General features: G+C 39.5%; 1 protein-coding gene across 19 annotated transcripts in view; it reads left to right on the forward strand.

Moving 5' to 3' along the window:
* Positions 1-12,779, forward strand: part of C29H10orf90 (chromosome 29 C10orf90 homolog) — a 214,542-nt gene that overhangs the window by 104,625 nt on the left and 97,138 nt on the right. For 9 of the 19 annotated variants that reach the window (XR_012020423.1, XR_012020419.1, XR_012020418.1 and 6 more), the window contains exon 3: positions 1,452-1,589. The exons of the other annotated variants lie outside the window; for them this stretch is intronic. Coding sequence is in view for 6 of the 9 variants with exons in the window: in XM_072804902.1 (XP_072661003.1) it covers positions 1,452-1,589 (138 nt within the window). In the remaining 3 variants the exon portion in view is untranslated. The remainder of the gene's footprint in view (positions 1-1,451; positions 1,590-12,779) is intronic. 19 annotated transcript variants of the gene reach the window in all.

The raw sequence follows: 12,779 nt of genomic DNA on the forward strand, positions 1-12,779 counted from the left end.
TCTTCCAGATCGCAAGTCAAGTATCATTTCTTTATCATGATAGGGGACCCGAGATTATGATTATTGTCATTTTGGCCCATGCATGGCTTTGGCTAAGGGCCAGGCAACCAGCTGGTTTCGATCACTTCAGAAAGCAAAGATTCATTTGTGATCCGATGCAGGCTGAGCCAGACATTTTTCACCAATTTGGGCTCACCTGAGGATGACTCACTTCACAAATTTACAGGCATTCACCAAAATTGTATAATTTCACAGAAGTTTTATGGCAGGTTAAAATGTGAAATTGACTCAGGCATAGACAGAGTGATATCTTTGTGAAATGTAATCATTTCTCTCTATTGCCAAGAGGGAGCGGCTTCTGAAGTGAGCTGATGGCCCGAGTAGAGATGCCCGTCGGCCTGCCTCCCCCGGCCCCTCGGTGTGGCGCGGATTTCGCTTACGTTGACCCAAGTGTGAATTTGCAGGGTCCGATTAGCTTATTTTCAACAGCTTTTTCAATAAGCTAAGGTGTCAATAAGCCAAGGTGTCAATCTCCTCCAGTTCCGTTTCCGCGAAGCTGGAGCTTGGATCCGGCTGTATTTTATGTTTTATTTACCACCCTCCACCTCCTCTCCCCCAAAGCTCGGTCCATTTATCCTGTTATGCATTCAAGGTTAATGCAAAGTCTGGGGTGTGAATTAGCGGGAAATGAAAGGCTGATGAGCCAGGTGGGACCGGCTGTGTCCCCCACCCCCCAAAACTTCCTTCTCTAATTTCTGGTCCTGAGGCGGAGTGCTCTGATAAATGTACAGAGGACAGTCCCAGGAGAGGTGGCTTCTTTTGTGCGGGCCACAATCAGACTGTCCTCCCCAGTGAAAGGGATATTGAGCGGGAGATTTCCCAGCATGGTAAGGCCCCTGGCAGGGCGAGCACTGTGAGCCCAGAGCTGCTGGCCTTCCCAGGTTATCAGACGCCCGATAATCAGCGTCCTCCGCTTGCTGCCTTCCCCGCCCTCCTGGCTGCCTGATTGTGCCGCACATCTTGCGGAGTCTCCGAGCTAGGTGCAATCAGCAGGAGTAGTCGTCTGAAATAAAGGTGTCTTTGGCTTTCATGCACGTTTTGTGAGACAAAAGGGATAAAGAAAGTAGTTCAAAGACTGCGAGGTTAAAGCGAATAAGGGACCGAATTGCCCCTGCAGTGTTTCTGAAGAGAACTGGCAGCCAGGAACCAGCTCGGGAAGGAATCCCTCATTATGGGATGGTCAATTTAACAGTAATTTCATGTCAGTGAATTTTTTGAGTGATTACTGCGGATCTCGCACCGTACCTCATGGATTGGTATGATCGTGTTTAAGGGGAGGTCACATGCAGATGTTAGGTGTGCAGCTTGGTGCGTTTTTTTAATTTTTAAAAAAATTTTTAAAAATTTTTTAGTTTTTTGAATTTTTTCTTTTTTTTATTTTTATTTTTTAGCTTGGTGCGTTTTTTACACGCATGTCTGCTCCTCTAACTACCACTCGCATCAAGATAGAACATGTCCAGTAAGTCAGAGGGCACCTTCCCGTCCCCTCCGCATCCAGACCTACCACCTCCATAACCCACCTGGCCAAGGTAACCACTATTCTGACTTCTGCTGCAACAGATTACTTTTGCCCGTTGAACTCGACGGAAATGGAGTCAGGCATCCTCTCCATTGGAATCTGGCTTCTCTGCTTGACGCTATGCCTGAGATTCATCTGTGGCCGAGAGCGTTTCTCTGTCTTACTATCGCTCTTTTTTAACAGCTACACGGTGTTCTATTGTATGAACAGACCACATTTATTCATCTGTTCTATTGTTGGTAGACATTTGGGTTGTTTCCAGTGTTTGGACAGACGAACCTGCCATAAACATTCTCGTTTGTGCTTCTGGTGGACATTTTTGTCCATTTCTTTTTGATAGACACCTAGAAGTGGAACGGCTGCATCACAGGGTCAGCATTGGATTTTATTCGTTTGTTTAGCTTTGTAGATAACATCCACCGGTTTTCCAAAGTGTCTGTAAGTGTATTACTATTATATTAGTAATATATGTGGATTGTGGTCACTCGGCATCCTTTTTCGCACTTGGTACTGTCAAATATTTAAATTTTAGCTTCTCAGCAATGTTTTCATAATTTAATTATTCTGGTGACTAATGATGCTGAATAGGTACCTGTTCATATGCTTTCTGGACACTTGACATCCTCTGCTTTGAAGTACTTCTTCAAGTTCTTTGCCCAATTTTAAACATTGTGTTTTCTATCTTTTTCTTATTGATTTGTTGGAGCTCTTTATATATCCAGGACAAAAATATGGATCTATAGATATCTTTTCTCCATCTGTGGCTTGATTTGTCATTCTCTTAATGGTGTCTTTTGATGAAGACGTTCTTGATTTTTCTGAAGTCTAGTATATCCATCTTTTTTTTTATTTTTTTACTATTTTGGGGTACCTTTTAATTTTTTTTGTACCTTTTTAAAGAAAATTTTGCCTGCCCCAAAGTCATGAAGGTATTCTCTTCTGCTTTCTTCTAGAAGCATTATAGTTTGACCTTTCTTTTTTAGGGTTATAATTTATCTGGAATTGATTTGTGTTCATTGTGTGAGGCAGGAGTAAAGATTTACTTGTCCCCCCCCCCCCCAACAGGTGTCCATTTGGCTAGAGTCATTTTTTTTAAAGATTTTATTTATTTATTTGACAGAGAGAGGAAGAGAGCACAAGTGGGGAGAGTAGCAGCAGGTAGAGGGAGAGGGAGAAGCAGACTCCTGCTGAGCAGGGAGCTCAATGCAGAGCTCAATCCCAGGACCTTGAGATCATGACCTGAGCTGAAGGCAGACACTTAACTGACTGAGTTGCTCAGTGCCCCATTGGCCAGGGACATTTATTGGAAATATTTTTTTCCTACTACATTGCGGTGATATACTGTTTCAGTTGTTCTCTGTAACTTAATTCTTATAATAACTCCCAAATACATCTACTGATTTTATTCCTACCACACATATGAAAAACTGGAAACTCAGAGAGATTAGATAACTCATTCTGGCCATACAGCAAGAACCTAAGGCTTAGAACTTCACTCTCTGCCTTTGCAGACACATGCTGCTCCTGCATTTTTTTTTTCATGCTCGGTAAATGGTCTGACAAAGTGGACAGGGAACGCTACATAATCAGACTGCAGGGTGAGTGGATTGCATCACATCTCTGGTGAGTGTCCTTTACAGCCAGTGTCTCTTGGCAGGGCTCAGTCCAGACTCAGGTCAAAGTAGACCTGGTGATTTCTCAGTATTGGAGAAGTGAACACTGGTGCATCCTGAAGAAGAATCTGGATATTTCACCCTTCCACAGAGACACAGATAGAGGACCACTTGTCCAGTCTTCCCCTATTTGCCCAGAAGACTTCCCTGATGGAGCATGCCCAGTTCCACTCCAATCGTGTGTCTTTGGGTTTTGTGGAGGAAGGATCTGGATTAACGTAGAGATGTCACAATGGAGGCTTCTGTCCCGGGACTGGCCTTAACAAAGACAAAGGCAGACTTCAAAGATTTACCATCAGTACCTGGGGCACTTGGGAGTAATAAAGTGAACCCATCATTCAACAAATATGTTTTTGAGTATGCTTTGTGGTTCCAGGCACTGGCAGTGAACAAAAGAGACGGGGACCCTTATTCCCAGGGAGCTTACATTTCAGATAAGGATATTATGATAAAGTTGTTTCAGGCTGACATACTGGGAGCTTTTTCATTTAAAGATCAGTTGAACTCCAGCAAATTCCTTCCCTCCTCTGCCAAGCTTCTCCACTCCCACAGGCGTTTGAGAACCCAGTACTTCCAGACCGTAACCATAGGCAGTCTCCCCAATTCCTTACCTATTTTCTAGTAATTTCCACTTCATCTCCAAAGATTGAAAAACGCAAGGACCACTTGATGTACCTTGGAAAGGCAGTCGGTCCTAATTGGTTCTAGTGGGTGAATTCAATTGTAGGCATTACTGTTTGTGCTTCTACCACCGACCAAGTGACACACAGCTGTCCTCATCGTCATTCTGAAGACCTTTTCAAAACTGCCTTCAGCAAGAGTACAAGTCTCTCCTTATCAATAAGGAAATCGGTGTTGGACTTAATCCTGTAAATCACTGGTTTCTCTTCTCCTAGGCCTTTTTCCTGTGGATATTATATCAAATCATTTCAAATGCAGCCTGTGGCCTAAGACATGGATTTGGACAAATTGTGCCTGCTGCCGGCATCTTACGCTCCCCTGGATCTGCTGAGATACAACAGGTTGCATTTAAAGGTTGCATAAACCTTTAACAAAAGGTTTCCATTCTTTTATTGATCTTCAATTTTTCTGCCACATATTTTTTGCCCAGGTCCCCCTTCTAATACTTTATTCCATGAATTCAGTCCAGCATGCATTTATAAGGTATTTACCAGTGACAGACTATGATATGTCCTGAGGTTAAAATGAATGAATAGGACCCAGCACAAGTAGTTTACAACCTACTTTTGGAGGAACCCTTATACCATCATCTATTGCACCAAGCAAAATGGAATAAACCCACATAGAGGTGCTGGTGGCAGTAGAAGCATTTACTAGTTATTAAGCATTTATTATGCACTAGGCACCCCATTTGCATGTTGCAAATGTTCTCTTTAACTTCAGGGCAACCCTTCAAAGTAGATTTAATTATCCCTCTTTTACAGAATTGAGGCTTGGAGGGGATGAATGACACACTCAAGGTTTTGCAGCTGGCATATGAAGATCAAAGACTTAAATCCAGGACCACCTGGCTGCAAGGCTGGCTCTGCCCTCCCCTCCCGCCCTCTTCTCCAAGAGGGAGAAAACAGAGGAGGACCAGATGAATTCTAATTTAGAGAAAGGCAGTGACATTGGAGATGTTTTTAATCAAAGTTTTTCATTTGGAAATAATTGAAGGTTCACATGCAGTTTTAAGAAGTAATACAGATATGCCATGTACCTTTTACCCTATTTTCCCCTAATGGTAACATCTTAAAAAAACTATAATGCCGGGGGTGCCTGGGTAGCTCAGCTGGTTAAGCCTTGGACCCTTAATCTCTGCTCAGCTCATGATCTGAGGGTCTCCATCTCAGGGTTATGAGTTCAGGCCTCCTTAAAAAAATAAAGTAAAAAAAATAAAACAAAACTATAGCGCAATATCACAACTAGTATACTGACACGATACAAGTCAAAACAGAACATTTCCACCCCATAAGGACCCCTCCTGTTGACTTTTTTTATAGCTCCACCCACTTCCCTCTTGCTCCTCCCTCTCCTTAATCCCTGACAAGCATTTACCTGTTCTTCATTTCTAACATCTTGTCATGCCAAGAATGTTATATAAATGAAATCAAACAGCATGCAGCCTTTGGGATTGGCTTTTGCACTCAGCATAATTAATTCTTCAGAGACTCATTCAGGCTGTTCCATGTATAAATAGTTCATTCGTTTTTAATGCTGAATAATATCCCATGATATAGATGTACCATGGTTTGCTTAACTAGTTGCTCACTGAAGAACACAAGGATTTTTCCCAGTTTTTGGCTATTATAAATAAAGCTGTTGGAAACATTCACGTACAGTTTTTTGTGTGTGCACACAAGTCTTCATTTTTCTGGGATGAGTGCCCAGGAGTGTAATAGTATGTTGTATGGTAGTTGCATGTTTAGCTTTTCAAAAGACTGCCAAACTGTTTTCCAGAGTGACTGTACCATTTCTCATTCTTGCCAGCAACATATGAGTGATGCAGTATTTCTGCTTCCTTGCCAGCATTTGGTGTTGTCACTATTTTTTATTTTAGCCATTCTGATAGATATATAGTGATGTCTCATTGTGGTTTTAATTTGCATTTCCTTAACAGATAATGATGTGGAGCATCTTTTTTTCTGCCTTTTGACCTTTATCTAATTGGATGGTTTGTTTTTCTTACTACTGAGTTTTGACAGGTTTTTTTTTTTTTAATGTATTCTAGCCATTTGTTGGATATGTGGTTCACAGATATTTTCTCAAATATTTGCAAATATATCCCTTTTCATCCTCTAAACAAGGTATTCACCATGCAAAATATCTTGATTTTGAGGAGGTCCAGTTTTTCAGTTTTCCTTTAGGGGTTCATTCTCTTAGTTCAAGTCTGAGAACTCTTTGCCTAGTCCCAGATCCCACAGATACTCTAGTACTTTGTTTTTCCTAAAGTATTTATAGTTCTATATTTTCCATTTATTTCATAGCCTATTTTGAGGTAATTTTTTGTATAAGCTGTGAGATTTAGTTCAAGGATAATGTTTCAACCTTTAAGTGTCCAATTGCTTCAGCACCATTTGTTTCAAAAGATACCTTTCCTTACTCAGAAAACTATAGAACACTCATGAAAGAAATTGAGGAAGACACAAAGAAATGGAAAAATGTTCCATGCTCATGGACTGGAAGAAGAAATATTGTAAAAATGTCTATGCTACCCAAAGCAATCTACACATTCAAGGCAGTTCCTATCAAAATACCATCAACATTTTTTACAGAGCTAAAACAAACTATACCAAGATTTGTATGGAACCAGAAAAGACCCTGAATAGCCAGAGGAATGTTGAGAAAGAAAATCAAAACTAGTGGCATCACAATTCTGGACTTCAAGCTCTATTACAAAGCTGTGATCAAGACAGTATGGTACTCACACAAAAAAGGACACATAGATCAATGGAACAGAATAGAGAACTCAGACATGGATCCTCAACTCTGTGGTCAACTCATCTTCAACAAAGCAAGAAAGAATATCCAGTGGGAAAAAAACAGTCTCTTCAACAAATGGTGTTGGGAAAACTGGACAGCCACATGCACAAGAATGAAACTGGACCATTTTCTGTTCTTTCTTTTTTTTAAGATTTTATTTATTTATTCATGAAAGACACAGGGAGAGAGAGGCAGAGTCATAGGCAGAGAGAGAAGCAGGCTTCATGCAGGGAGCCCGATGTGGGACTCGATCCTGGGACTCCAGGATCATGCCCTGAGCTGAAGGCAGGTGCTCAATTGCTGAGCCACCCATGCATCCCAAAACTGAGCCATTTTCTTACACCATATAGAAAAATAAATTCAAAATGGATGAAGGAACTAAATGTGAGGAGAAATGTAAATCCTAGAGGAGAACACAGGCTGCAACCTCTGTGACCTCGGCTGCAGCAACACTTTGCTAGACACATCTCCAAAGGCAAGGGAAACAAAGGCAAAAATGAACTATTGGGACTTCATCAAGATAAAAAGCTTTTGGACAGCAAAGGAAACAGTCGACAAAGCCAAAAGACAACCACCAGAATGGGAGAAGATATTTGTGAATGGCATACGGGTAAAGGAAAAATCCAAAATCTATAAAGAATTTGTCAAACTCAACACCCAAAGAACAAGTAATCCAATCAAGAAATGGACAGAAGACATGAACAGACATTTCTCCAAAGAAGACATACAAATGACCAACAGACACACGAAGAAGTGTTCAACATCACCCAGCATCAGGAAAATACAAATCAAACCACAATGAGAAACCACCTCACACCAGTGAGAATGGCTAAAATTAACAAGTCAGGAAATGACAGATGTTGACGAGGATGTGGAGAAAGGGGAACCCTTGTACGCTGTTGGTGGGAATGAACGCTGGTACAGCCACTCTGGAAAACTGTGGAGGTTCCTCAGAAAGTTGAAAATAGAGCTACCCTGTAACCCAGAAATTGCATTACTTGGGATTTGCCCCAAAGATACAAATGCAGTGAACCAAAGGAACACCTGCACCCCAATGTTTATAGCAGCAATGTCCACATTAGCCAAACAATGGACAGAGACCAGCTGTCCATTGAGAGGTGAATGGATAAAGAAGATGTGATGTATATATGTGTATACATCACACACACACACACACACACACACATAGGAATACTACTCAGCCTCCAAAAAATGAAATCTTGTCATTTGCAATGACATGAATGGAACTAGAGGATATTATGCTAAGTGAAATAAGTCAATCAGGGAAAGACCATTATATGATCTCGCTCATATGTGGAATTTAAGAAACAAAACAGAGGGACATAAGAGAAGAGTGGAAAAAATAAAATAAGACAAAATCAGATGGGAGACAAACCATAAGAGACTCTTAAAAATCATAGGAAACAAACAGAGGGTTGCTGGAGGGGAGGGGAGTGGGGGGACAGGGACTGGGTCACTGGTGATGGGCATTAAGGAGGGCTGTGATGTAATGAGCACTAGGTGTTATATAAGACTGATAAATCCCTGACCTCTATCTTTGAAACCAGTAATACATTATATGTTAATTTATTGAATTTAAATGAAAAAAGATATCTTTCCTCCACTGAATTGCTTTTGTACCTTCATCAAAATCAGTTGGACATATTTGTGTGGGTGCCTTTCTGAGTTCATCATTCTGTTCCATTGATATAGGTGTCCAACAATCTGCCAGTGCCACATGGTCTTGATTACCGAAGGTATATAGTGAATCTTAAAATTGGGTAGATTGGTTTCTCCCAGTTTATTCTCCTTTAAAAAAATTGTTTTAGCTACTCTAAGTCCTTTATATTTCCATATAAATTGTCTATATTGATAAAAAAATCTTGCTGGGATTTTGATAGAAATCATGTTAAACCTACAAATCCATTTAGGGAGAACTGATTTCTTTACTATGTTGACTCTTTCAATCCATGAACATGGGATGTCTCTCTACTTATATCTTCTTTGATTCCTTTTGTTAATGTTGTGTCATTTTCAACACACATGTCCTACGCATGTTCTGTTAGATTCACACCTAGTACTTTATTTTTTATTTATTTTTATAGTGCATGGTATTATGACTGAGCTTTTGATACCCATGCATTCATTGTTACTATATATAAATGTAATTTATTTTTATATGTTTATGTTGTCTCTGGCAGCCTTATTGAACTTACAAGTTTTAAGAACTTTTTTGTAGACATTTGGGGGATATTCTATGTAGACAAACATGTCATATATAAATAAAGACCATTTTCTTTCTTTCTTTCCAGTCTGGTTTTGTAGTAGGGCAATACTAGCTTTATAAGATAAACTGAGAATTATTCCTCTTTCTGGACAGAATTGTGTAGAATTGATGTTAATTTTTTTAAAGTTTCGTAGAATTCTTAAGTGAAGCCATCAGGCCTGGATCTTTGGAGGGAACAGAGCTTTTAATTATAAATTCAATTTTCTTGATTGCTATCAGGCTAGTCAAATTATGTATTTCATATTGGGTGAGTTGTGGTAGTTTGCGTTTTCAGGGAATTGGTCCATTTAATCTCAATTGTCAGATTTATGTGTAGAGTTATTCTTAGTATTTACTTATTACTATTATTTTTTAAAATAAATTTATTTTTTATTGGTGTTCAATTTGCCAACATACAGAATAACACCCAGTGCTCATCCCGTCAAGTGCCCACCTCAGTGCCCGCCACCCAGTCACACCCACCCCCCGCCCACCACCCGTTCCACCACCCCTAGTTCGCTTCCCAGAGTTAGGAGTCTTCATGTACTGTCTCCCTTTCTGATATTTCCCACTTATTTTTTCTCCTTTCCCCTTATTATTTTTCAAATGTCTGTAAGTTCTGTAGTGATATCTTTCTATTTCATTCCTGTTATTAGTAATCGATTTCTTCTCTTTTTTTATTTGTCAGTTTTATTTATACCAGCACTGTTCTATTGACTTTCTCTATTGTTTTTCTGTTTTTGATTTCATTGATTTCTGTTTTACCTTTATCATTCCATCCTTCTGCCACCTTTGGGATTACTTTGCTCTTCTTTTCCTAGCTGTTTGAGGTGGGAGCTTAGGTTGTTAATTTGAAACTGCCCCTCTTTTCTATTGTTTGCACTTAGTGCTATAAATGCACTGCTGTAGCTGTGTCTCACAAATGTTGATGTGCTGTATTTTTATTTTCATTCAGCTCACTTTTTTATTTCCTTTGAGATGTCCTCTTTGACTCATTGATTATTTAGAAGTATGTTGCTTAGTTTCCAAGTGTTTGGAGATTTTCCTGTTATATTCCTGTTATTGATTTCTAGTCTGATTCCACTGTAGTCAGAAAACATACTCTGTAGGATTTCAACTCTTTCAAGTTTGTTGATGTTTGTTTTATGGCTCAGGAAATGGTGTATTCTGGTATATGTTCTACGGCTACTTGGAAATAATATGTATTCTGCTGTAGTTGGGTGCAGTAGTTTAATTTTTTTAATACTTTATTTATTTATTTGTGAGAGACAGAGAGAGGCAGAGACACAGGCAGAGGGAGAAGCAGGCTCCCCATGGGGAGTCCAATGCAGGTCTCAATCCCAGGACCCAGGGATCATGACCTGAACCAAAGGCAGACACACAACCACTGAGCTACCCAGGTGCCCTTCTTCAGTGTTTTAAAAATGTTGATTAGATCTTGTTGGTTGGCGGTGGTGTCCGTCAGTTCTTCTATCTGTTTGCTGGTTTTGTGACCATTTCTTCTATCAACAGTTGAGAGAGGGGTGTTAAAATTCTCTAAGGATAATTTCAGATTTGTCTGCTAATCCTCTCAGTTCTATCAGCTTTTGCTTCACATGTTCGCAGCTCTGTTGTGTGAGACATGCACAGTTATGATTCCCATGTCGCCTTGGTAGATTGATTTTTTTATCATTATGCATTGTTCCTCTCTTACTCTGGTAATTTTCTTTGCTCTAAGGTCTACTTTGTCTGATATTATTACAGCTACTCCTGCTTTCCTTGGATTAATGTTTCCATTCTTTTACTTCCGACCTGCCTATATTGCAATATTTAAAGTGAGTTTTTTGTGGATAGCAAATGATCAGGTCATATAAGCCACTCCACAAACGATTGTCTTTTATTTTGTGTATTGAGACCACCTGCATTTAATGCAACTATAGATAAGTTAGGGCTTAAGTCAACCCTTTTCTTTTGTATTCTGCTTTTTCTGTTTTATTCATTTCTCTGTTCTCTATTTTCTTGTCCTTCCTTCCTATGGGTTATTGGACATTTCTTACAACTTCATTATCATTTAACTATAACGTTTCCCAGTATGTTCCTGTATAGCTTTTTTTAATGGTTACTCTAGGGATGAGGTATTGGATATAAAACTCATCACATTACATACATATATACATTATATATATACACATAATATAAATACATACCATGTATGTACTATCATGTGTGTACCTCATCATGTATACATGCTATTTATATAAGCATACATGAGATATATTTCTATATATATGATATGTATGCATGATGTATATGACGTCATGTATTTATGTACTTACGTATATATACATCTCATGTGTGTATATAATGCAAATGCACAGATTAAAAGATGAAAGTTAGTGCATTCGATTCCAAAACATGACCCAGCCATTTGCTATCCACATGAAACTCACTTTAAATACAGCCATCTAGGCAGCTTGAAAGTAAAAGGATGGAAAGAGATATATCACACAAACATCAATCAAAGGAATGCAGGAAGAGCTATATTAAGTAGCTATCTATATAAAATCACAGTCCCCTGTCATCATTTTGCCAGTTCAAGCGACATACAGAAACTTTACCTCCCTGTATATCCTTTTATCCTCCTGCATTTATAATACAATGGTTTAAAATCGTTCCTCTACGTACATTTAAAACCACATCATGTGATTTTTGCCTCAACTGTTAAACATACCTCACAAAACTCAAGAGTTTGTATATATTGTATTTATCCATACTTTTGCTCACTGTGTTCTTTCTTCCTTCCTGGTGTTCCAGTTTCTTTCCTTTATCTTTTCCTTTCTATTTAGAGAGAACTACCTTTACCATTCTCTTAGGGTAAGCCTGCTGGCCACAGATTTTCTTTGTTTTTTCTTTTTCCTATTTGACGTCCTCTTCATTTCTGAATGATACTTTCCTGAGGTATAGGATTCTAGGTTGAAAGTTCTGTTGTTGTTGTTGTTGTTTAAGCATTTGAGAGATATTGTGTTACTTCCCTCTGGCCTCCTTGGTTTCAGGAATTCCAGTAAATGTATTTGCCAGAGGGAGAAAAGAGAGAGAAATAGAGTGCTATTTAAATATTGTGAGAAATTTCTGCCTCTAGGTTCCTTAGCCACCTTGGGATCATAGGCAATGGAGAGAATTCAGCATGAAACAGTCATAGCATATTGATAAGAGTAAGTGAATACTTTTAAAGGGTTCTTTATCAGTGACCAAAAAGAGGGAAACATTGATGTCACTCGTTTGGCCAGGTATACAGGTCATGATGCCTTCCTTTATATAATACAAGGTAAGGCACAGGAATTAATTAAGATCATAGAGACACTGTAACCAAGAGGAGTTAGGGTATTGGAAAACTAACCATAGCTTGTGCATTTTGTACCCAAATGGTGGTTTATGGGAGATTTGTACTCTGCTTAATGTCATCTCAGCTCCCATGGTCCCTGGAGAGTGGGGCCCTGGCTCTGGATGGGAGAGATCAGAGGAGGGCAGGGTGTGATTAAGTGGATGAAGGCAGCTGTGTAGTCACAGCCTCCGTGATGTGACAGGAGGGTAGAGGTGGAGGTGTATTATGTCCCACCTCAGCTAGGCTATGAGTCACTTCCAGACACAGGATAACAGGCACCACGTCTTTTAAATAATGGGTTGACATTTATCTCTTCTAGAAATGACTGTAGCGTTTAGAAGTCATTTTGCCCTCTCCAGATATGGGAGATCTAGCCTAGAAATTGTCTTCAAAATCCATCATCCTGCCAGTGCTGAT

The sequence above is a fragment of the Canis lupus genome, chromosome 29, assembly GCF_048164855.1.
Source record: "Canis lupus baileyi chromosome 29, mCanLup2.hap1, whole genome shotgun sequence".
Classification (NCBI taxonomy): Eukaryota; Metazoa; Chordata; class Mammalia; order Carnivora; family Canidae; genus Canis; species Canis lupus.